This window comes from Strigops habroptila, chromosome 3 (genome assembly GCF_004027225.2).
Source record: "Strigops habroptila isolate Jane chromosome 3, bStrHab1.2.pri, whole genome shotgun sequence".
NCBI classification, from domain to species: Eukaryota; Metazoa; Chordata; class Aves; order Psittaciformes; family Psittacidae; genus Strigops; species Strigops habroptila.
Window position 1 is genome coordinate 4,363,064 of NC_044279.2, and position 26,955 is coordinate 4,390,018.

The 26,955-nt window shown below is 42.6% G+C and overlaps 1 protein-coding gene across 1 annotated transcript in view; it reads right to left on the bottom strand.

The window, feature by feature from the left end:
• Positions 1-3,242: 3,242 nt before the first annotated feature.
• The window catches only part of SFMBT2 (Scm like with four mbt domains 2), a 116,513-nt gene continuing 92,800 nt past the window's right edge, over positions 3,243-26,955 (bottom strand). The window contains 6 exon segments of the mRNA XM_030479799.1: positions 3,243-10,531; positions 12,598-12,726; positions 12,882-13,130; positions 14,929-15,101; positions 16,681-16,856; positions 24,561-24,670. Of these exon segments, the coding sequence (XP_030335659.1) occupies positions 10,391-10,531; positions 12,598-12,726; positions 12,882-13,130; positions 14,929-15,101; positions 16,681-16,856; positions 24,561-24,670 (978 nt within the window). The 3' untranslated portion in view covers positions 3,243-10,390.

Sequence of the window (26,955 nt, forward strand, 5' to 3'; positions counted from 1 at the left end):
TTGACTCATCAACTTACAGTTAGGCATGGCTGGTCAAACCCTACTGTTTGGTCTTCACAGCTTTGGATCTGACCTTCTTCACCCAGCATGGATGTGGGTTAGTGAGCCACCGAGTTGCCTGGACACAAGCTGGAAACTTGGTATTACAAAGCTTTATTTTCAGAGGTGACTTATCCAGAGACACATGCATGATGATGGCAGCACCAGATATTGCAGGGAAGTTAACTAGTACCAATGTCTGCTGTAACCTCCAGATCATATGCTCTGCCTCCCCAACTAAGGCCTCATGATGGAAATTATCACAGCTGCTTACTTGAAATCTAATCCATTTTAACTGTGAATTTTCTGCTTTTTTTTTATTAATTGCTATAGTAATCACTAGTCATATTGAGCTTTTAAAAATGAAATTTCTATTCAATGGCAACACTGGCTCAGTGGTTTTGCTTGGGAATAGTATGGTTCATCATCCAAATGCCATCACGTCTTTTTATATGCTGTAAAAGTGCTGGAGAATCACTTGTTGCTGGAGGTCTTACTTTGTCACCCATCTGAAGGTCAGGTTAAACAAATGCCAAATAGGAATAAGATTTGTCTAATTGGTCCTGCCTTGTAGAGGGGAAACAGTCAAGTTGACATCTCAAGGTGTTCTGCTGCACTACATTTCTCTGGGTTTAAGATTTTATGACTTATTAGAGAAGACGGTGTAATTACAACTTCAGCTGAGATGCAGTTATAAAATCAACTTATGGTAATTGAGTACAGACACCATAGCAAGAGATGTATCATTCTTAAGTAAATACTGTAGCAGGAGGGGAACTTGGGCAATCATTAAACTTCACTGAAAGGTATGAATCTTGAAATTAAAAATGCAATAACAATGCTGGCAAAAGTAGCAGTAACAGCAACAATATGGTTATTAAAAACAATAACTATTTGTCTTGAAAGTCTGTCTAAAAACTTTAGGAATGAAATATAACTACCTACTTTTTATTGTTCATTCTATATGCAGAAAAGAAAGATGATGTTTCCCCAGAGACTTGAAAACCCAACTTAATTTTTGCAGGTGGTTTTTTTGAGGATAGTTGACTCCCTGTTGGTGTTCATACTGCGGCTTACATGAGTGTTTGGTTGTGTCCACAGATCAGGCGAAGCATCTAGAAATCTTTCCCAAATGAATTGTGAATGAAAAACTGCAACACTAAAAATGGAGGCATCTTCAAAACCTTGGCCTGTGATGTCAGAAGCAAGGCTTATAGACCTTTTTTCCCTAAGGAAATTATATATGGCAGCCATATTTCACGTATTGGTCATTAATTTCAAGGAGCTCGGTTGGAATATCTTGCTAGCGTGTTACTAAAATCACTTTGTATTACATTCCTCAAAAATTATCTCTTTGCAGAAGTCTGAATATGTTTTCCCTGACCTGAGGCAGAAGTTTAAAAACCAGTGTCTGACCTCTGCATTACTTTTAAATGACTGTGTAATAAGCTGCAGGGAGATACACGGATTTATTTTCACCTCTTGATTCTGAAGAATATCATTAAACATTCGAGCTTTTGCTCTTTTAGTTTTATGTTGCCATCAGACTTAGCTCAGAATTATTTCCTTGTATAAATCCTTCCCACTCTCTACATCACCTTTCAGAGAGGACTTCAGTGGTCTAGCCAGCCATACATCAACACACATCACTATATTGGGCTGATGCTTTATTTCTAAGGCTGCTTGGACACGTCACTTGTCTGACTATCTCTGCTTTTGTCCTTCCCAAAGCATTGACTGTGGTTACAGTGTCATAATGAATAACACAGGAGAATTTCCATCCTAAGACTTTGTTGACACTGTAAAAAGAAATCTTTCCAGTGGTTTGATCCTTTTGTAAATCACCCTAAACCCATTTGCTTGCCCATGCTTGTCTTTTTGCCTACTAAACAATAGACAGTTTTGATGAACTAAGAGAAACAGTGGACCATGGAAGGAGCAATTTTGTTTCTCTCCTTTTGCTGTATCCTGAAAAGACATCTGAACGGGATTGATGGAGCAAAAAAATACCCCCAAGGGTCATCTGAGTGCTTGTAGCTCATTCTGCAGACTCTGTACTCACTTTCTCCCATACACACATCAACGGATGCAATACTGCTGTCTCAGGATGTGCACTACCCCACTTTCACTGGGGCAGAGGGAATGGGTAAGGAGACCAGCAGCAAGTGCCCAGTAGCCAAGCAAGCCCAACAGATAGAAACTTTCCGAGCAGGGCTTAGGATGCCATTGAGAGGTCTGAAAGGTAAAATGACTCACTTGCAAAGCTGGGATTTGTGCTCTTCAACACAGCCTGTAACTGCAGGGAAAATGTTATATGTGGTGTTCCTCGGGGGTTGGTATTGAGACTGGCACTGTTAAACACCTTTGTCAGTGACATGGACAGTGGGATCGAGTGCACACCAAGTTGTGTGGTGTAGTTGACACAATGGAGGGAAAGGATGCCATTCAGAGGGACCTGGGCAGGCTTGAGAGGTGGGACTGTGCCAACCTCATGAACATCCACAACGGGAAGTGCAAGGTCCTGCACCTGGGTCAGAGCAATCCTAAGCACAAACACCACAAGCACTGGACATAGACTGGACAGAGCAGCCTGGCATCTACAGAGGGTTGAACACCAGGGAGGCAGTGTTGCACCTCCCTGGAGGTTTGGGGACCAAGTGATGGCAAGACTCTGGGCCAGGCAGCTTGTACACATTCATCAGGGCTGAGGTGTGCAGCATGTAGAGCACATAGATATGGAGAAACACCTCTCCTTGGGCTGCCTGGAAGTCATACCATTGTGTGTCTATTATGTTCTGAGGGATCCAAGCACAGCTAATGTCTATATATGCCCATTCATGTAGACTGGCTACTGGCTCAGCTTCACACTCTTTTACTATTAACCGAAATGAAGAGTTCAACTTCTCTAGATGTCCTCCAAAGGTATTGAAGAGCAGCAGTTCCTTAGGGTGATTTGATGTGGCCAAACTAAAGCTTTCTGCATGCGCTTCTGTGTAGGGACAAAAAGGGAGCCTCTGTGTCTTAACACTGCAAAGGACAAATTCAGACCAGCCTGTCCTAGAAGATGCATGAGGTCACTCAAGATGGAGATAAACTGATATTTGCAGTAAAGCCAAGCCAACGGTTTTCTCACCGTACCTCCTTAGAGATGAACCAAACACAACCCTCACTGCCCAAACAAAAAACTACCTTGGAGACAGATATGATTTATTGTTACTTTATTAACAATGTGGCTTACAATTGTTTCAAGTAAAAAGGGGATTTATTTCATTTTGAATAAAAATTAAAATATAACTCTGAATATAGATTTTCACTTATTTACATGAAAACATATATACAGAATAGAATCTTACAGCAAACTAACAACATGCCCTTTGCCCTGTGAACTTTAAAAAGTAAAAACACCAGCATTGATTGATTTATATGTATATATATACACATACATATACACACACACATATATACATATATATATACACATTATATTCGTAACACACCAAAGGGATTATATACACAGAGTTTGAAGCAAATCTTCAGTACAAACTGGAATGCAAAACAATTCAAAGGTTTCCAATGTGCGTCATCACGAATGGACCATAACTGCTGGTTGTGGAGCTAACTGCTGTTGTTCCATAAGAGATCGAAGGGTTTAAGTGATTGCCTTGTCCTACCATGGTACAAGAGAAGACTCAACTCTCTTCAAAGCTTACACTTGAAACTTCCACCTCTGTTGGACCATACTGCACCAAATGCCTGGCTGTACTTGACATCCCTGCCTGTGTACATGGAAGTGTCATGATACCATTCCCCAGATCAATGTTTTCTAACAAGCAGGTCGCTGAAGGTGAAGACTGCTGGAATAAATGCACATGTCGGCATATCCTGTGCAGGTTTGGTGGAACTGAGTTTGGGAAATTTGATTTATTCATTTATAAGCAGATATAAGGTCCATAATCTCCAAGTGAGACTGAAGCAATAACAAGCAGGTGGAGTGACTTGGGAATGGTCGTTTTCTTCCTGTCACATCATAGCACAGAGCGTTTTGTAGACCTACAACCTGAACTCATGTCACTTTTTCTATGGGAAAGAGCTCAAGTTTTATGCCCTGACATTTTCTATGGAGGTCTGAAAGGTGCAAGAGGAGGTTCGTCATCCCCCCCAAACCCAGAAGATGCACAGGAGTTGGGTGCAAGGAAGAAAGACTGATTTTCCCTACTATCCAGCCAAGGAGCCTAGACGCACCTGAGCCAAATCTCTGTATCTCCACAGGGAAAACAAAATATAAACCTTTCAGCATTGTATCCCTCAAGTGTATTGCCAGCTTCTCTCTTTCCTCTCATCTGGCATCAGATGAGAGCATCTTTGCTCTGAAAAAGAGTCAAGAGAAGCCTTCAGGACCACAGGGACCAGAGCTGTGCATTCTGTTATGAGAGGTCCCTCCCCACAAGGATATCTCAAGCCCATAACTGCAACCTCTTTCCTTCCCTGAAACCCTCCCTCCCTTCTCCCACATCCTTGGCAGGCATCAAGACCAGGAATATCTGTGGGTAAGGTAGTCACACAGCAACTGACCTGCTGCATTAGGCTACCTGGGCTATGTGACCTATTCAGCAATAGCATCACTGGAATCATCTGTCCCTCCACAGTGAGCTGTGGGGAACATCTGCCTTTCAGGGTGCACAGACAGCTCCTTCAACAGGGTGTCAAGCAAGATATCTATGTCTCACCTGACCTAACTGCTTGTCAACAACCATCTCATCTACAGTGTGATGATGGATAATAATGTATTTTGCTGGTGTGCTCTGTCAAGGGCCATTAGAGAGGCTGGAGTTTTACATTAGAAACATGAGACATATTTCAAGGTAAGAATTAACATGAAAGACTAAAACAAGAGAAAGGCCATGAGAATTTAAAACTATGACCCATGTTGGTTTTGTGCAGTTCACATGTCTTCTTCTACAAGAGAATTCCAGTACATGGCACCAAACCACTGCAAAACCACTCTTCTTCTGCAGCACGGCTGACATTTAAATGACTACTGGGCTGTAAAACTCTCATCTTTGATGACTGGCTCATATTCTAAATGGAGCCATTAAGATCATTTGCACTTCTTGCTGGAGTATTGTATCAAAGAATAAATGAGAATATTAAATGCTTCTGCTCTTTTATTGGGATTTCATGAGCACCTAAGGACACAAGCCCTCTCTTCTTAAGTCTGGCAGATTTCAGCTGCATTTCTGCCTGCTAGGAGAAGGAATCTGCTAGGGCCCTTCCACTAAGCTCAGTTACTTCTGGATCAAATCCTGAGTAACAGAGTCCTTTAGTTCTGGGTCAGCTGATGTGATGAAGCATATTACTGAGCGGAAAATATACATGCACCCCCATTTTGAAAGAGTTTTTAAATAAATATACGGTATAAAATGTCTCCAAAAGTCACGATTGGGGCTTGGTGTATTCGTTGAGTGTATCTGAGTTAAAAAAATCTACAGGCACAGGAAAAGAAATAAATCTTAATGCTTCAGATGTTGCAGATCACAGAAAGTATTTCCTGGTGTAGAGAATCAGCTTTGTAATCCCAAGCAATGGAAAACACAGCACGACATATCTTAGCACCAAAATGGAGTCCTTGAGACTACATTTATCCACATATAATAAAGCTGGTTTTAATGGAATTCAGTTGCAGCATGTTCTTCTCTTTTGGCACTTGAATTTGGAAATGGGAAGAAGAGTCCAAGTTCATCGTTTTCCAGACACACTGCACAAGAAAAGTAAAAAGTATCTGAAGTTCCCTGATGGTACTGAGCTTCTAAAACATTGCAATGGCTCTGCAGCTCTGCCAAATCCAATCTTGTGCCCTGAAAAGAGCAAAGGAGGCTTTTCGGGTGACCAAATGTTGATTATGGCAGCCCAACAGTGTCTGGTTTGCCTTCAAAGAGCTGAGATGGTGTTTGCTCCACACTGCAGGACTGGGGACTGCAGAAGGTTGAAGGTTAAAGCCAAGGGCTGGTGACTTCCCAGTTTAAGGCAAATTAGATATTTAGCCAGAATGAAATATTAATGGGTTTTAGGTGTCTAACTTAGTGAGGAACTTTGTAAATCCTACCAGACATTCAAATACCTCTGGCAGTGTGGGTCAGGCCATCTCAGCTAGTACATGCATCTGCTAGGTACTTCAGTAAGGACAGGGTGTGTAACCATCTGCTGATTCCAGTGGTCACTGAGGGCACACTGCATTTCTAGGGAGTGTTCCGCACCCTGCAGAACCAAACTATCAAGGGCTATTGCACATGGTTAACACGGTGGAGCTGGAGACCCTGAAATCCTTCTCAGAGCTGAGAGGCCATCACACTTCTGAGACGCAGAAAAAGCCAGGGTTTGGTTATCTGTGTTTTCAAGCTGGAAAGGGAAGAGGAGCTCTGAAACCAAAGACAATGTTTTTCTTCAAGGTGGGAGAGGAGCATCCATGACAGCAGGAGGAAGGCAGGACAACCAGACAGGGAATCATGGACATTCCTCTAAGTTAACGCTTTAATCCAATTTCAGAGACTGGCGCTTTGGGCTTGCAGACTGGGAATTGGCTGATTCTGTCAAGGCAAGTGCTGAGAGGTTTTGGAATAGAGCAGAGACTTGCCCATGGATCTGCTCAATCTGACTGAGAGCAAGCTCAAAAGGAGCAGATGAAGATGGGCAAGTACCATACACTCTTCAACACCCTGTTTCTGCTCCAGAAATGCCCCTCCTTGGCCCTGTGCCTCAAGAGAGGCCAGTAACAGCTGCCTGCATACCCTTCTTGTGGGAGCAACATGGTCCTTGTTAATGTGCAGCATCCAATAGCCCAACAGCAACATCAAGGTTGCTCCTCAGCCCTCGGTAATGGTCTTGGATAATCATGAGTTCAGCACTTCACAGAGGTCACCTTTTGTAGCTGATAACACAACAAACTTCAGGCCTGGATGCCAATTTCAGAACACGGTGGGGAGAAGAAGTGGCTTCACCAATGTCATCGGTGTATGTGAAGTTGCACCAGCTCTGAATTTAACTAAGACCAAAAAAACCCTTCCAGTGGCTTATACTTCTACATTGCAAAGTAAAGCGATATTTTACCCTAGCAAGATCAGATTTCCAACATCTCCTTTGAAGCACATTACTCAAAAGCCTTTCTAATGTTCCAAAATTGAAATGAAGTCCAGGCAAGAGTAAATAGTTCCTTCTGATCTCTACTCAGGCTGTAAGTGGCAATTCAAGCATATCATCCATTTTCCACTTGCTTAAGAAATTGTCTAAGAAGTTCAGCTCCAGCTTTTCTGGAAGGCATTCACTGCGACAGACAACAGTAGCCCAATCCCCTATTTCTTCCCAACCTGCAGACTAAAAGAAATAACAAAGCATTTACCACCCAAGGCAATTTTAGGATAAAGATTTCAGTTTATCATCTTCTCTGAAAGAACAGAGAGTGATAAATGAGACCAAACTGAAGAAAGATAAATCGCAAGACAAGTGGTAAGGAGAGAGAAACCTGAGGAAATAAAAGAGCAGGCGCAAGATAAAATTAAAACTCTTTTTCTTTGTTTAATAGGTGAGTTTTAAATATGATTTAACTTCCCTGAACAATCAGTAAAGACTCCTATGTGCTGGGCTCTACGCTTCACCCATCCTCTGCTTGGCCAATATCAGAGCTGGCTGCTCTCAGAGTCTGCGGCTGTCTGCTCCCCAACCATACCTCCACGAGTAGTTAGCTGCCATAAGAGTATCTACAGTTACAAGGTTGATGAAGAAAACAATGATGGTTTTGTCCCAGGAAGTGTTAAATGTCTCTGACAAATCCCAGTGGAAAAAAACTCCAAGTACATCAAAGCAGCAAAGGATGCTCAGAAGAAGGTGGATGTGGTAAGCAAAGGATCAGTGCTGGGATGCTGGTTAGTGAACAGCCATTCTGCTTCGCTTCCTTGAAATGTCCTCATATGCCAGTTCTCCTGACACCAGTCTTTAGGAGCTATCTCCTGCTGACAGATGTTGTAGCACCCATTGGAAGGACTGGGCTGAAGCAAGGAGGAGCTGTGCTCTTATTTTGCTGGGCACAATTCTTTTGTCTTCAGAGACAAATCAAGGAGCAATGTTTTTAGAGGATCTTAAGAGAAATCCAAAGGACTTGTCAAAACCAGTTGCATGGACACATTCCACTGCTACCCTCATTAGGAAATCCAGTCTAAAACCCAGTGTTTGAATGTCTGTACCACTACAGAAAACTTCCTGGATTTCTGAGAAACAGAAGAAAACCATCTGATGAAGAGGTGACTACTTTTCTGCTCAGCTGATTCAAACATGAACAACAGGATCTTCAGTACAAGACAATGGCTGAGAACAGATCCAGTCCTGCTGATCTCCCACGTTAGAAAGCTTTTGATGAAGTCTCAGGAGTTGTCAGGATCTGGCCCAACCTGCAGCCATTGCACCCATCACATTCCATAGGAAAATCAGGAAACTCACTGAAAGGCTAGAAATTCCCCAGTGATGCATGGCAAATGGAGTCAATACTTCTTGCCTAACACATGCTCTAGGGTGGATTCAGATGAAATCCAGCATATTTCTGAGGCTTTTCCTCTTTAATTCAAACCATTTAAGAAGGAAACCAACAAAGGAGAAAGCAGCAGTTATAGCCTGGTGTTAGTCAATAGGTTCTTCTGAGCACATGGTGGTCAGCAGGATTATCTGATCCAAGTCTATTGTCACCATATTGCATGTGCTTGAGGTGGGAGTTATCTGGCCATAAGCAGTGTCTTCAGATTTAGAGCTCGAAATGAGATTTCTTTTTGAAGAGGTCTTCACTGAGCGGGCTTTGGCATCACAGCATTGGAACAGAGCTGTGTACAATTTCCAAGCTGAGTTTCCTGAGGCCAGGGAACAAGGGTCTGTTTACAGTTTGAGAACAACAAAAGTCTGCCAAAGTCAGTGGTTTCTTATGAAATCAGGCTAAAACTCAGCACAAACCATCCAATTAACATCTGAGGGAGGGATTCACTTGCACCTTAAAGTTAGAGCAAAATTAAGACTTGGTCCCAGTTTGGTTCTTGCTTTTGGGAGAATTTTACATCACTGTGATGCCACTAACCTCTGCTGAGTTACAGCAAATTCAGGCTCAACACGTGGGACTAACAGGGTCATACATCCCTGCAAAGAAAATAGAAAATAGAAAATACTTCTCCTATAAACACAACTGAGGCAAACTCAAGGTGCCCGTTCCATTTATTCACCCCCTCTGGTGCTTACCCTGCTTGGCATGAAGCAAGTCCCGTTTTGCTATCCAGAGTCGCACCTGGGACAATCTGGGGGCTTTATATAGACTGTGTTGGGCTGGATCCTCAGCTTGTCTAAAGCACCGTGGTGTATACAGCCCAAAAAGATTGATGCTTTTTATTCCCACCTAGCAACCAGATTCATGAAGGTGCAAATGAAACCAGCATTCACTCAGTCTCATCATAAAATCTGAATAGCCTTTTCTTTCACACCCTATGGAGCTCAAAGTCAGGTCTTTCAAGCGATTTGGATGTAAGAGGATGGGCTTGACTATGAAAGCTTTCATGCATATTCCTGTACAAGAATGCAGTACTGTACAGATCCCATCACAGAGACATCCAGCTTATTGTGCACAGCCAGCGTGGCTCAGGATGCGTTACGCACACTAGGTTTTGTTGCACTCCTGTCAGTTCACTGCATCTTTGTCTGGTACCATACAAAGACCATGGGTTGAGTTCTCTTTGATAAATCACTCAGGAATAACAAACAGCATATGACTGGTATAACTCTTTTTCCTTTTGTAAGACTGGAGAGGCAGGAGAAAAAAAGCCCATTGATCACTAAGATCAAATTTGCAGTAAGCCCCAGGTAATGCTACAAACGATCACTTACATTTCAATATGAAAGAAGTGTGTCAGAGTTGGCTAAAAGAAATGTTCGTGTCCAGAAATTGGCCTAGACAAACTATCATCATCTGGAAATGTCCGACCCTTCTCCTTGGGAATGTGTCTGTCACTGGTAGCTTTGTTTTAATGAATGACAAACCATCTGATCTGTGCTGGCCTTGCACCACTGTGTAATGGGTTGGCGAGGCTCATGAGGAGAGATGCCAGCAGTCTTTTGGTGTGCTTTACAAGTACAGAAAAAGTAGTTCAATTTGTTGCTATTTTTCCATTGGTGATTATTGGTTTTTTCTTCCCTACAGATTAATTCCCAGTGCTTCCAATTCCACATGTTCTTGGAAAAGAAAAAGGGGAAAAACACAACCTTGAACAAGTTGAAATGTTAAAAAAGAGAGGGAAGAAGAAGGAGAACGGAAAGAAATGGAGAAATGCAGTCAGTTGGCGTATTGTGCATAGAAAGCAACTTTTACTCGCTCGATCTGGTGACACAGTTTGATGGCTGGACCAAGCTTCAGCTCCATGCATTCCTGCACTGTGGGCAGTGTCAGCAACAGAAGGGCTTGGCCATCGATGTCCTGGGAAAGAAAAATACAGGGAAAATGGTTTTGTTTGTGGATTCTGGAAAGCAGAAAGCATAAGCAAGTCTGGAGAAGCAAGAAGGGAAGTTTGCCCCCCAAACTAAAGGATGTTTTGTCCTCTGCCCTTTTCTCCTACTTTGATGCTGCTCATCTCATTTCTCTGGGACACCTCATGCTTTTTCAGAAGTTGTCTAGGGTGTCTCCATAGGCCCCCAGTTTGGGAAAAGCCTTCCAGCTGCTGAAACAGAGGATAAGCTACTAAAGAAACTCTGCAGGGTCCACCAATTTCTGATTAGTCTCATTTTATGACTGAGGAACTGAAACAGGGTGGAGGCTGCAGAGAGCACACCACAGGACACAGGAGGGAGCTGAATGGGAAAACTGATGCTGGTCCCACTGCCAAGTCAGGGCCTTCCCCCACCTCTTTTGGCCCATGATTTGCTCAGCACAGGTTTATGTTTGCCTTGCTCCATGCCATGACCCTGGTCTACCCAGGACTTGCTCTACTTCACATGCTGAACAATCAAGACAGAGGGGCCATTGATCAATGGACCACCCAGAGCCATTGAAATCTCTAATGACCCAGAAGCACAAAATGGTGTAGGCTGGGAGGGACATGTGGAGGTCACATCCTTCCCTCAGGCATATCTATGCACCAAACTCCATGAACTAGCACCCCAGACAAAAGCAATTTTATTAGGGATTTCTGTTGGTTTTATGATCCCCCTCTTGATTAAGAGCTCAAGTCCTCTTTATTCTTTAATGGACTGAGAAGCAGACAAGCAGGCTACAAAACTGCTTTTTACCCCTTAGGGAGGATCAGAATCTAAGTGCAGAAAAAGCACTGTAACTCACAGGCAACATAAACTCCCCAGGACAGTCCCGATTAGGTAGCATTAGACACAAGGAGGATTTAGACACCTTACACACTGCTTTGATCAGAACTGTCCATGGCTCAGGTTCTTCCTCCACTGAAGCCTGATGGCATGGCCCATTGCACCAGAGCTTCCTTGCAAATCACAAGGAAAAGCTCCAGCCATCTGTGTTTGATTAAAGTCCCCATAAAACTCTTTGGCAAAAGAGAGACAGGGTTGGCTTTCAGGCCCTGGAGTTATTCCAGGCTGATTAACAAATGGTCGGAGCACACTGTGACACAAGCGACTACAGCATCTCACTATGGAGTGTTTCAGCCTTGCTCTAGACTTCAACTTCTCCCAGTCAAAGCAGCTTTACTTGAGTACGGAGTTATTCATGGTGAAAAACCAAAGGTAGTTCAATGTGCAGTTGGCCATGCCACTGACTGCCACCAGCTATGGCCTAATTAACCACACTTGCTTCATTCTAACTATGATTTCCTAGTGCCACCCTTTTTACTTTCAGCAGTGGCTGTTACTCATTAGCCAAGGAACAGCTGTTTCTATATAAATTTTACATGTTCACACTGACTTGAGATGAAGAACATTGGCTCCTGCTCCTGCAAACCTATCTGCTTACTGTGGAGATGCTTGGCATCTCCTAAAACTAGGTCATCCAAAGGCCTGACTGCCAGATCTTCAGAGGGATGTAGACAGGAAGTAGATGTCTACATACTCAAATTATCTAGGTGTTAGTGTCAAAATTCAGACAGCCAGTTTTGGGTTCAAGCAGCAGTTTTCTGCTGCCCAGGCCGATGTTTTAAACAGGATGGAACCTATGTGGACAAGAGAGACAGCTTGCTATGTATCAGATAACCACTAACTGCTTCTACACTGAGATGCTCACCTATGTGACACCAGGATGGCGCTGTGGACCTTAGCATGAACAAGAAAGGTCTAAACCTCCTGATTTTCACAAGGAACCAAGATATGGGGTTTCTGGTCTATCTGAGGACCTGGCAAGGCTATGACTCACGCTTCTAAGGGTTTCCATGCCTTGCCAACTTGGCCTGATGGGATCTAAAGTCTGCTCATAATCTCTTTGTCAAAGCCCCATGCCCAGCTACCAAGGTGGTACATGCTGTTCTTTTTTTGTGATGTGAATAGACACCACAGACACAAGGAAGTGAGTTACGTGAAGACTTCTACCTGCTCCTGAAATATTTTGGCAAGGGGTGCACAGTCGGTCAGTTTAATAAACCTCACGACATCAGTCACAGTCCACTCCAATGGGTTACTGTCCAGGACGAGCTTCTCTTCCTCTTCTTGCTTAATCTCCTATAAACAAAATCAAAAGGCCTCATAAAGAAAACTACCTTGTGTGGAGAACCAGGGCAAGGATGCCCTCCTCAGAAGAGGAAGGCTTGGCCTTAAGGTTGATTTACGAAGAATGCTGCTATTAATTGGGAGTGACAGCCTATGGACATACTCACTTCCTTGACTTGTGCGCACTTCTCTGCCTCACTATAGGAGTGGGGCTGTGGTCTCCGGCTCCGTCGGGCTCTCTCCATAGGAGGAGGTCTGTCCGACTCGGTGCTGCTCCTCAAGGTGACCGCTCGCCGGGGCCTGGTGGAGGGAACCTCAGCGGAAGAGGTATCCGTCTGGTCATCCCGGAGCTCCGAGCTGGTTTCCTCGCTTCCTGTCTCATCCTCCATCACGTCCGGCTCGTCATCTTCACTCTCCTGCACAAGGACCATCAGAGAAACAGCATCCGGACTCAGAGATTAATAGAGCAGCAAATCAAAAGGCACTGGGTCAAACTGCATGCCCGTGCCCCTGTTGGTCCAGGGTAACATTTATTTTAACTGAATTATCTCATGTTCATTACTGTTCTAAGTAGATTAGCCCTCAATTTAGATTTGATACAAAATGTAGTAGAAAAAAAACCACGATGGGCAAATCATTCTTCTGTTTCTAACAAAAGGTCAACAGCAATAACTCATCTGGCAGCAACTGTTCCTACGTTGGACTGGTATCTCAAACTGCGTAGCACTGCAGATGTGCATGAGAAGGGGACATGGAAAATACTAAAAGGATAAAATGAAACTCAGGTTGCTTGAGATGAAATAAAATCAGAAATAAGCTTGAATTTAAACCTTCACCTTGCTTCAAACTGTCATGGGTGTCACTGGTATCGAAAGGCAAGAAATTTTGGTGCCTTTTAAATATATCTAGATGTACAAGTGCCTATTCATACTCGATTTCTTAGCTGGCATTTCTGTAAAACCCAAGACAGAGAATTTCAACCAGATTTCCTTAGTTCAGCCCAACACTAAACTGCTGAAGATTGAGCAATAATTTAAATTTAAAGGATATTTTACCAGATTCTTGTTATTTCTGTCACACAGAGCTTGCAAGCACACACCAACTGATGGAAACTGTGTATTTTGAACTTTATATATTAATTAACATATATATATACACATTAAAATTGCCTAAATGGCTTCAACAGCTTAGCTTTGATCAAAGTGTAAGCATGCATCCAAGCCAAATGCTCAGGTCTTAAGTGAAAGAGCAATTGTAGACAAAGTTATTTTGGCTGAAAGGTTGAAAAACTTGGCTAATGGTTGATTTAAGCTTAACATGAGTTAAAAAATCTTTTGAAGCAGATATAATGTAAGGAAATTAAGCAGAACTACACCTAAATGAGGATCAAGTCATGAAGATGCAAGCAATCAACTGAAAGCTAACTAAAATATTCCCCTCCAGCTGAAGTAGAGGGAATTTAAGTAAATCAGTTTTATTTCACATTGCACAAAGCAGCAATCACTGGCACTCAGCTGAGGAAGGGAAACCACACATGAATGTTGTCATTACTATCATGGGAAAACCACCCAGGAGTTGTCCACATAGAACCAGGTCTGCTCCAGGTTGTATTTGGACACAAATCACTGCTGAAGCTTGGACATATTACACAGCACACTGGAAAGACTGAGGCCTCGATTACCATGTATTTGGGAAACAAACTATTTGCTTGTGTTCTAAAGCTTCTCAAACATCTACTGCTTGATGTTGTGAGCCAAAAATACATGAATGGTTAACGAAAAAAATAAAAGCCCTTGAAACCACAAGGAGTTATTATTATCTATTATAATTCTTAGAGATCTTGGACATGGATCACAGACCTTCACTCTGCTAGATACTGTGCAAAGCATCAAACAGGCTCATCTGCCTGCCTACAGGCTTATGAGGAAGCAAAAAAAACATAGATAATATATTAGGCAGCATGTTAGCTAGTGAGCCTCATAAAGGTGGGAGCAAAACCTCCAATAGCTAACTCTAGAATGGACAAGGGTAGAAGTCCCCAAAATGTCCCAATAAAACCAGTCTGGCCTTCGAAGAACAGAGTAGCAAGGAGGGATTCAAATGGAAATTGGAAGTGTTAAGGTTTGTCAAGAAGCCCCCCAAAAGCAAGATGCAGATGGGGGGACGAAAAAGCACTACGGGGCTACTGTTGATTTATCCCAGTGCAACACATACTTCTGCAGAGCCCGTAGCATTCAAATCAACAGCTGACGACCTCCTTTTCTTCTGCACAAAGATGGATTTCCGCCTTTTCCTGCGTCTGGTTGGCTTGACATGTCCACTTTTCATGTTGTTATTTTCCCCAATTGGTGGCTTAATGATTCTTTTCCTCTTCCCATAGTAATATGCTGGAGAGATGAAGCACAATACCCATTAAAAACGTTAACCGCCAAGAGAAAGAAACTTTGGCTTGCTTCTTGCTACTGATTCAGCACTGCACTTCTAGGTGCACTTTTACAAGGAACTTTAAAAGACACTGATCTGGAAAAAATGTCCTGTTTAAATATGTCATCTTGGACTAGCACAGAGAGTTACAGCTCTTTTTGGCGATGAGCGAGGAGTTCAGAATTTAACAATATGTACTTAAGCAAAGCTTCCACTAAGCTGAGCAGTGATTTGGAGGGAGAGAGGCCAACATGCTTCAGATTTGATCCAATGCATTTCTGCATGAGTCAAGTCTTACATACACTTTCAGTTGCTAATGTTTTCAGCAGCAAGTAGAAAAGGCCAGCTATCCTGAATTATGTATGTTTGGTCAATGCGTGAAGGACTGGAGGTTTTATCACCTTTGACTATTTCATGGCCCAAGTTGAAATTAAGGATGTGAGAGTCCTCTGACCTTACATTAGGTGTCTTTTGACATGCTCAACAGCATTTTTTGGGGTTGACAGACACTCTGCCCTTCACCAGCAGGGTATCCTGGGACAACTAAAATGGTACTTGGCACCCATGTCAAAATCCAAAACTGATCTGAACCTTTCATGAGACCAATGGAAGTTTGAGGAGCAACTCATCCAGTCACATACAACAACCAACTCTGAGATGAGGCAATCTCAGGTGGAGCTTCCCCAGCTGAACTCAGCTCTCCAGCTAGGAATCCAGCTCAGGTATAGATTTCTACAGAAACCCATATTCAGAGATCTGAGTATCTCCCTGAGCCATTTCTCCTTCTACTCTGATGCCAAACAGAAGCTAATTCATTTAAATCAATCATATTAGTTTCTTGCAGCCTTTGTGGAAGAAAGATGGCACTTAAATTCCTTTCTTGACCTGTTTTGGAGTCAACAATATCAAAACTGTTGAACATGGCTAACTTCATCCTTTCCAAATAGGCAGGAACATGTTTAATACTAAACACCCTGCGCAGAGAGTCAGTGCTCTCAAAACGTTTCTAGCACCTCAGCATCATGATACTGGCTTGTGCTGGTGTGTATGTCCAAAACTATTCAGTGAGTAGGACAGGATTCATCTCATCTAGCAAAGCTGTCTCAGATGTAGTTTAAATCTCAGCTGCAGTTTCCTTTTATGTGCTCCTTATATTAACTTTATATGCGAAGAAAAGTCAAGATTTCCAAAAATAATAACCTTCAAACAGCTATATTAGGATAGAGTGAGATTGGACAGTTTTCTGAGGATGCCTATTTCTCTGTATAGAATGGCCTAATGGGCTGGTCAGGATTAAATAACTGCTCTTAGATGAGATGAATCCTACCCAATATTAATGTTATTACACAACTCCTGTTCTCCATCCCAGAATCATAGAATCATAGAATAGTTAGGGTTGGAAAGGACCTTAAGATCATCTAGTTCCAACCCCCCTGCCATGGGCAGGGACACCACACACTAAATCATGTCACTAGCTAGTGCACAGTCTTCCACTGCTCTGACTCCCAGGTAACAACGAGAAGTATTCTGGCCAATACTCACTGTACTTGGTTTTAGTATGAATGGAGCAGTTCTCTGGGCAGACTTCAGCCACCAGCACAGGACTGAACAAGTTGGGGCAGCACTCCAACTTTGCACAGACTCTTCTGCAGAAATCTGCCACCTGATCCGACGTCCTCACGATCTTAACAGTTGCCCTGTATGTCTTCCCTCTGTACCTAGGAAAGAGTACAGCGAGACCCCATGTCACCAACCAAGCAACGTCCTTCGATGCTATGGACCAGACTCCTCTGTTAGGGAGATACCTTTCCTAATGACTTTTGGAGTGCCTCTCTAAGGAAGGCAGGATAGGTCCAGCTGTTTTAGTGGCTCCATTTCAGATGGACTGGAGGAAGGAAAGTCAGGGTGAAATGAATCAGAGGTGTGGACACGATTCGGTAAGGAATGCATGTGCAGACAGGATATACGTGTAGACATGGCAAGGGATGGAAAAAAAATGCAACAGGCTTGGTGAGGACTCTACACAGGACAGCAAGCCCATACTATGAATGGATGCTAAGTTTAAGGGAGAGGGATGTAGTCTTTCTTCATATATTGACCTGTGATGAGAAGCTTAAATGCCTTGCAGAGCTTTCTGGTCACCACCCTGTGTTGGGCTGCTCTGGAGACTGTCTCTATAGGCCCCCCAATGTTTTAGTCTTCTCCACTGCCATCTTTCTTGAGGCTCTCATATCATGTTCCAGCTCACAACAAGCCCCCAGTTTCATTGTACGAACTGTGGTTACTAGGATATACATGCTGTGAAGAAGTATCTGAGTGAAACTGCACTGTCTGCTGTACGGGGACCAGATGACTTCACCACTATGAGTTGTGGGCAATACAAAACCCAAGGAACCAACCAGGAGTCTCTTGAGTTGTTTAACATGGCTGCAGCAACAGGCCCTAAAAACTGATTCCTACAGGGAGTGCTTGGAACAGAAACCTGCAATGAAACGTTTGCCTTAAATTTGTTACCCATGTACTACTAAAACATTTATTCCAGTGCTTTATATGAAGTGTTTCTGAGCAATAAATGGCTAAGAAAGACACAGTTACATCCCTGCTGGAATACGCTGTAGATGTGAACTCTGAAAAACCAATTATCCCCATAATTTATTAAACAGCAGCACCGACCTATTGTAAACAGTGAGATAAGGTTGTTAAAACATCTCTTACACATCCTGGGGAACATAACACAAGAGGCAATCATGCAAGAGCCTGGTACTAAGGCATTATAAATGTGCTTAGGTAAGAGAAAAGTAATATGCACAAAAGAAAAGAGGAAGAGATAGTGAAGGAAAGATTACTGGATGGGAGGCAATGATTCTCTAGCAGGGAATCAGCTGCTGATAGTCAGATATGGAAGAGGAAGAGGAGGAGGTGGTGAAACAAAGGAGATGTGGCCGGAGAGCTAAAATACACAGCATGTGCCCGGACCCTATTCGCCCTCTGAAAGTTTTAGTGAGTTGCACAAAGCAATCGAGAAACCACTTTTTGGTGCTCTCCCTCTCAAAAGCTCTTTCTGGAAATGCTGGTATACAGGAAAAGGGTTTGAAACTGTGGTATATGAAGTGTTACGAAGGAGTATCCAAACGAAACTTGGATCTGAGAAGAGCCTAGACCAATCATCCTCAAGTCACAAAAGACTTGATCCAAACTATCACCTCAACACAAAACTCCTTCATAACCTGAACCAGCATTTCTGCAAGGCACCAGGCTCTAACAGTCGATTTGGTGCGTGACCAAGGACCCCAGGTCATGGAGACAATGCTGGATTCATTCATCCGAATGAATGAATGACTTAATAAGCCAAAACTTCATGCACCCTGACAGACCTGGACAGATGATGTAAAATGGAAAAAGTGTTCCTTTCAGGTACAGAGCACTGTTTTCCCAGCTTCCCTATGAAATAGCTGCACAGGCAAGCTAGCTAAAGAGGGTTTGGCAATATACCTAATATCAAAAGAACAAATTCCATGGGCATTTAAATATATACTTATAAACATTTTATATTTCTTTTCAATGTGTTTGAAGAGACTCCTGCCCTTATTACTTCTCCAGGAGCCATTAAGTTTAACGACAGCCTAGATCATTAGGTCAGTAAGTCTGACTCCTGTGACAGGCTGCAGAGTTTCAGTGTGTTACCTTCACCTGAACCCCAACAACCCTTTGGTTGGTCTAAACCATCACTTCCAGAAAAGCACCAGCCTCCCTTCGAGAGTCTCCACACTGGAAGAATCTTGGCAGCAGAAGCACCTGTACCTCTACCTCATGAGCCCGTGCCTCATTTTATGTCTGGATGTGTCTGGATTTAACTTACATTTATTTGTCCTTGTTCTGACTTTCACCACCAGGATGAAAAGACTGAATCTGGTTTTGTTTCCCTGCAAAAGCACTGTAATCAAATCTCCTCTTGATCTTCTTTCTTATAAGCTAAGAAAGCTGCCTGATGGGTATTATTCAAGGGTGGCTGACTTTTTCTAACTGTGTGCTTCCTATTGCATTTGGCTGCCCAGAAAGGACCCATTGTATTGAAGTGCCCGGTGAAAGAAAAAGATGAAATGAGGAAAATGAATAACTGACCGATTTCAGTCTGGTTTGAATGTAACACACATAGTAATTAACAGAACGAATATCAAAATGGGGATCAACATGACTGCAGCAATCAGTCTCAATAACCCAAGGTGTTAGTACTGGCTGCAGTAATATTTTTCACATGGCTTTGGCCATGGCAGCACCTCTTTCAACTATAAACCAGGTTCTGGTAATATTTTCCATATTCCTCACATACTAAAGATTTTTAATACAAACACCACCAAATGTAATCTGAGCTGATCTAGGACAGCCATGTGGAAAGAGCTCCTTTGGATATAACCAGAAAACCCTATTCCATTAGCATCGCTCAAAGAATTACCAACTACTGACACTCCTACTGATGTTTTCTATCTTCCCAGCCAGTTGTAAGCATTCACAGCATGGCAGCATAACATTTTCAGTCTTCTTAGAAATCACTGTTCTTTTATAAAAGATTTTTCAGCTAATGCAAAAGAAATCTTCCTTTCCTCTCCCCCTTCTTTCCTGTCAGATCCCCAAAACTGAAGAAACCCTTATGGCTGAATCTATTTCCATGAAAAACATACTCAGGATCTTTGCTGATCCTTGAGCAACAATATTAAGCTAATAGTACGTTGCTTGCAATATCATTCTTCTGTTGAAACTCCCTTTGGCGATAAAAGAGATCAGAGAACAAAATGCCTTCTAGGCACTTTAGTTAGGGACCACTGTGTGATGACAGCATAAAATCTTGTGCTGAAGACACTTCAAACAGCAAGAACATTGAGACTACCCTCATTTTCAAAAGTCTCATCATAAGGATACAGCCCAAAGTTCTGACAAACTTTGAGACTAGTTTGAACTCAGTGGCTAAAAAGCCTCAATTTCCTTTTGGGGAACCAAGAATTCCTATCTATTCTTGAAGATATTTCCAAATTTCCAGTTTGTCTTATTAGCCTGAAGTCTGCCAAACATGAGAAGTTATCTTCCTCCAAATCATCCAGTGACATTCTGTGCTCTTGAGGACAGGATTCAGAAAGGGACCTAGAATTGTTCTGGTTGTAAAGATGAGTCTCCTGCTGATTATGGAAAGAAAGGGTTTAAGTCATTCTACAAGGTCATAATGACTTCTATCTCCAATATTTGGCACAGAAGACCACCGGTTCACACTAATTCACCCTTGCAGTGCCTCAAGAAGTATGTGTGGAAGACAAACCAGATCATATGAACTGTAGCTTTGTACTGACCTTTGAGGAGCACCATTAATAACTGGCTGCCATTTGGACTTCATATCATTTGGGTTCAGTTGTCCAGTCAACTTTTCCATCACACACATATTCAATCCATATCCCCACAGCTTGGCTATAAGGACGCTATGGGAGACTGTGCCAAAAGCCTTGCTAAAATCAACATAAATAACTCCTACCGTTTCTCCTTCAACCACCAAACCAGTTATCACACTAGGCACAACTCACCCTTCATAAATCCATGTGGTTCTTGCCAGTCACCTACTGGTCCTGCATGTTCCTGGAAATGTCTTCCAGGAGGATTTGCCTAATAACCTTTCCAGGAATATTAGGCTGACAGCTTGTAGTAAGTTGGATTCTCTTTCTTGCTCTTCTTGAGATGGGGGTGTGATTTTTGCCTTTTTCCAGACATCTGAAAACTTCCCTGATTATCAACAACTTTCAAACATGACAGCGAGTGGCCTTGCAATGACACTGGGCAGTTCTCTCATGCAGAGATGGCTGCATCCCATCTGGTTTCACACACTTGTGCATATCCAGTTTGCTTATAGTGTGTGTAGTTTCTTCTCCATTTACTGTGGATAACACTTCACTCCCTCAAACAGTAACAGGGGTCTGGGGGGTCTAACAGCAACCCTTGCTAGCAAAGAACACTTCGAACACCTCAGTGTCACCTATGAAAGTGAAAGGCTTCTAGAGCATCCACAGTGAATAGACTTTCTGTGATATGCAGCCTCATAAATAAGCAGTAGTGTCTGTGATGGGGTAGTAAATATCCCTAGAGTTCAGCTACTGGACTTAGGCAACTCTCAAGATTTCATTTAATGAACGAGTCCAGGAATACTCTTCTTTCTTAACTTGATTAAATGGGCTTCATACAAGACCCAGGAGGTAACTCTCTGCACACACCAGTCCTATTTATGTCCAAAGTCCTGCAAATACGGGTAAGTCCAAACAGCCCCACTTACAGCCCTTAGAAATCAAAATCCTTAATAAAGTCCCTCAGGCATTTAATGTAAAATTGGGAAGCAAAATCTAGATGTAGGCACTTAACTTAGAGCATCAAAACTATAATGGTTGAATGCCTACAGCTGCAGTTGGCCCTCATGAGAATCCAGAGCATCGGGCCTGACATTTCTAACTCATCATCACCAATAAATCATAGTTTGACTATTTTCACAGAGCGCCAGCAGCACTGATGGGAAGCAACTGCCATTACACATTGCAGACACATCTCTCTGGACAATCTAAATTGTTTATCTTCTTTGCAAGGCTAGTATAATTGATTCCATGCTGGTCACTCCTGACAGCGGAGTAAACTAAGTGCAGGTTGCCGTAGGATGGAGATAAGCCATTCCTGGCAGTGCATGATTTGGTATTTGGGCCGGTGGGAAAACCAGCCTTCTCTTCACCATCCTCCTCCCTCCCCTTTTGCTCTACCCTCCTGCTGCCATCGCCACAAACAAACAACAACATTGTCAAGATCCAAGGAGTTGTCAGTTTACATCAGAAGGAAGGCGGTGACATGACATGTCACATTACAGCACAGACTCTCCAGCTAGCTGTCATCATTAGCAGCAAGACACCATTGGGAGATGGTGTAGCTGAAAGTTGGTGTAGACAGGCGTTTGCTCATTACAGGTCTCTGTTTGAGATTTCGGAGCACAACTGACTCATACCTGATGTAACGTGTCATGTGTCGTTTGTGCTTCTGATTTCATGACCGTGTTTTCTTTTCTGCTTCTGCACAACTAAATGCAATTAAAGCCCTTGTATGCTTCTTGATGAAGCAACTCAAGCAAACTCAGGAAGGAAGAAAGAAGGAAGTCCTAGGGTAGTCAGTCTTAGAGCACGTCAACCCTCTGCCACCCAGTCTTTAAAGTGCTCAAACTACCCACAGGCAAGCTGGTACGACCACCAAGCACTGCTCTATGAACAGAGCTCCAGCCCCAGAAGCCAGATAGCTATAGCAACAAGGTGCTGTCCAGCCCTATGAGCTCGGCCTCCTCAGGAGCCAGAAGATAATGCCACACTGAATGAGAATACATTGCTGTGCTCAGAAGTCACCTTGAAACTTGCTGCCCCAGCTCTGAGCCTGTAATGATCCATTCCATGGCTTGACAAAGTTGAAAGATGCTGCTCGACTCACTGAAGGGCTGAGGTTGCTGCCTTCTGGGGCATCGTACAAGAACACCTACACAGTCTGTGATTGAACAACATAAAACACAAAACCTCCTTGCTGGAAAGCAGTGGTATACTTTGACCTGGCAGGCTACGTGGATATAAGGTATATCCCAGCAGGCTGGCTGCCCTGTTAAATAGATGGGAGGAGGAAACAGATACAAGCAGCATCCTGGAGGAAAGTAACGGAGACGGAGGTACTTATTAGGATGATTAGCACAGCAGGAAACAGTGAGGGAGGGCAACAAATGATGTGATACAGATGAGTGACAGTCTTTAGGAGCCCATGTACTCATAACTAAGTTGGTCTTTCTTGTGTAAGCACACCCTGGCTGCCTGGGGTCAGAGTGGACTGGGTTGTAGGCATAGCTGACTATCAAGGACAAGACATCCCTGCACTTGATGGTCAGTTAAACGTTTTCCATTAGAAACAAGGATTGCAGCAGCCTTAAGAGTTAGATACTGCTGCTTTAGCACAAGGCAAATCCCCACACTCAATTGAGAAATCCCAACAAAGTCCTATTTTGGATACTGCTAACAGGAAAACTGCCCATAGGCTAAATTCGTTGCAGGATAGGATATTAAGAAAGGGTATTACAACCTGGTTTCACAGCTGCTAAGTACCTGTAGGAGTGCATTATCTGACATTTGCTAGTACAAGGTGTGGGAGCCTGGAATCAATGAAAACCAGGTCATAGACAATGACTTGTTTATAATGAAAATCTGCATGTACAAGGATGACTTTTAGATTTCCATCCACACAATTTTAACTGACAAACACAAACCCAGGACTTTCCACATGGGTGAAAGAAGCAAATTAAAACCAGGATTTTCTAGCAGCTTTTCATTTCTATTTGCAATCTTCCTTTAGAAAAGCAGTTTCTGAGTACACAGAACAAAAGGTTCTCAATTCTCTCCCTCAACCACAGCACACATGAACTTTCTGCAATATCTACATGGCCAAAGATCACATACAATAGCAATCAATAGTGCCATATTTGACAGCCAATCATTTCAAATAACCAAGAGAAAATTGCTTTTCTTTGAAAAGGAGTATCAGAGTTCAATACAAAGGGTGAGATTCATTGCATTTAACTTCATTACTCAGAAAGTCAATGTGACCAAGTTAGTCAAAGGAGAGAGCTGTCTTCAAAGAACTATTCGTTGACATCCATCTCGAAGCGGGAAGAATTGCTCTTTGGAGGGACTTTTGAGAGCACTTAGGTGAGACTCCCCTCTTTCAGAGAGACAATGGCTGTTGAAATACATCCTAAGTGCAGCGTCCATTACATAAAGAAGACACAAAGGAGGAGATTTTAAAATTGGAAGGGGAAATGCAGTATTTTATAGATACACAGGTTTTTAAGGTGTTGTTTAGATGAGAACTGAAGCATATATTCTAGAAAGGGCTCAGATCTTGACATGAATCTCTGATCTGTTAGCATTTTGTCCTAATCACTCTCCTGCTTAAAAATGTGTCCTTGCTATTTTGTTTGCACTTATTTTTGTACTCACCAGGTTTTTCTGCATTAGAATGACAGGCTCTTTATTAAAAGAAGTAATACTCCTGCATTTGGAAAGCCAGGAATTAATTCAATAATATCCATGCTTATATTAACAGCTTATCACAAAATTCAGGACTTCACTGAAGCAACATAGCATTTTTGATCAAAATCTGAATGGCTGCTTGGAGAAAGACAATAGAAATGAACCATTCAGGTGAATATTTCATTTAAGTTGCTATAGAATGAGCCAAATAATTCAATGAAGCAAAATGATAATTAGAAAAGTAAAAATCTGACAATAGGAAAAACATATCTCTTGTTCTCTTCTTTTTTTCCCCCTTTGGTCAGTTCCATTTTTGAATCCTTCCAAATAAAAGAGCACACACTGAAGACTTACTTTGCTTTAAGTGTTTCCTCTTGGAAATTCCACTGAGGGTCTTCCACTAGCTGGAGTTCTCGTAAAACGCTCCCTGGCTTGTAAGCTGCATTGATCACCATGCTGAGAACCTATTAAAGAGACAAAATAGACAACGCTGATGGGTTTAAAAGTAGTCCTTGACCACACTGAATATGACCCCAGGTGCTGCATAGCCAGAAGCAGCTTACAGGTGCCTATTTAGGTCCAAGGCTGCACAGGACCTAAGTTCTAGATGCAATGAGAGGAGGTCCCAGATTTAATCAATGTGCCAAGCATATTGCAGATGACACATTGGTCTGATGAGGTGACTGCATTAAATACAGCCATCAAACCCCCAAAATCTCATGTTAATCATTAATTTTACTTCGAGACAGACCCTCTCACTCAAAGCAGATTCCATTTGCTGTATCCATAGTTGCTTAATTTAATAGAAAATGAAAATACTTCTGATGGCTCAACCAGGTACAAAAAGTCATGTGTACCATTACACACTGAACACCAAAAGGGGAATTCACATACTTGAGGCCAGCAATATGCTTAAGTGTCTGAGTGCTGCGTGCCTTGACTGTATTAGCAGAATATTAATGAAGTCTGCAGAAAAAGAGTTTGCAGGAGGTGTGCCTGAAACCCAGTGTGTGTCCACTCTTTACAACAAAACACATGTGCCAATCCATTTAATCCAAAGTCTCTGAGAATAAAAACAATTCCTGCTATTGGCCCAGAGAATCCAAGCTTTAACAGTCTACACTTGGCCTAAGGAGACAAATACAAGAAAAACAAATCTCTGAACAGCACCAGACCATGTGTTTGAACACTCTGCATTGTATGCACATGAATGACCCCACAGTGAGTCTGGATTAGTTTTGACATAATTTAGCTCTTTACCTAATGCCTGTTCTTCATTCTTTGGGGGCTTGCAAATGATTTCAGTATGATGAGTGTTTAGTTTCCCCAGCACCCGTGACCAAGGTTCATCAGAGATTAAAAACTGACTGGGTCATACTGCAAAAAGCAATGTGTTTTATGGGGGGTTCTGTTCTGACTTTGTGGTTTTTTTAGGGGTTTGGGATTTTTTAAGCATTTTTCTTTCCTGGACTGTTGGTTTTGGGGGGTTTTGCTTTGTTTTTAAATCCAGCAACCTGAGGATTCATTAGCATTTTGAAAACCTTGGATAATTAACCATTTTCAGGCAAGGGCTTTACTTAACGCTACACCGTACCATGTAAAATCGCACTGGTTTGAGTTGCTTGGCTAGGTTATTTATTAGGAGCAAATTTTGACTTATCATTGGGCCCCTGGAAACACTACTCAAACCATGCTTCAAAAAAGTACAATTAGAGACACCTAAAGCAATGGCTAATCATAGCACCAATGTCTTAGCAGCTCTGATCAACTATACATGTTGGAGCACTGTATGAGGAAGGGAAGGAGCACGCTCCCTATCTCACACATGGGGAACCTACCACACAGATTTACCCACAGCTTTCCAGCTGGTTCCCATCTCCTCACACAACTAGTCACTAAGCCATACGGATTCCCAAGAGAACAAAAGAAAGCAGAGTGAGCCCATCCAGTTGCTCATCCACATGTTTTCTTGCCTGCCTCTTGCCACACAAACTAATGGGCACTGGCTTTTGACAAAGCGACACTGAGACCCAACGTAGGGAAGCCAAAGCTGGGCTTTCAAAACACATCAAGTACCTGGGTAGCTCTCACACTCATTCACAACACATCAGTTGTGTTCCCCTCTTGATCAGCAAACCCAGGGAGTCATTTAATGCTTACGCTAATGTTGGGTAAGGTTTCCTTATGCATACTTCTAAATCCACCCTACTTGCTGGTGGGAAAGCTGTTTATTTCACACCAACAGTGCTGTCCTGCTCCTTTATCAGGGTGATAGTGTTTGCAGTTGTCAGAACAGTTAGGAAATGAGCAAGAAAACAAAACCCAACCCTGCAAATAACTGTGTGATCATGTCTGGGCGTTATCCCAGATACCTAATCAACTCCAGCCCTGGACACACACAATAGCAGGACTTTTCTCCAAGCTGGCTTGTCATCAGCAGGATGCTGTAAACTTCGAAACTCAGTTTTAAAAAGAGTGTTTTGTAAGAATAAACATGTGCCTTTAGGGGAAAATAAATGGGGTTTGTAAAACTTCTGGTTTTTACTCTTCTTATATCTCAAACAAATCACTGGACTTGGCATTTTACTCTACAGCAGAAGTCCATTGCCATCTTAACACTGCTGCCTTCTAACATTATCGCTTCATATTACACACTATTAAACACTAGGGAGAAACAAGCACACTAGTTCTTGTGGGAAAATTACCTTGATTAAAGCAAAACCAGTGAAGCAACCTAGACTAGTCTCCA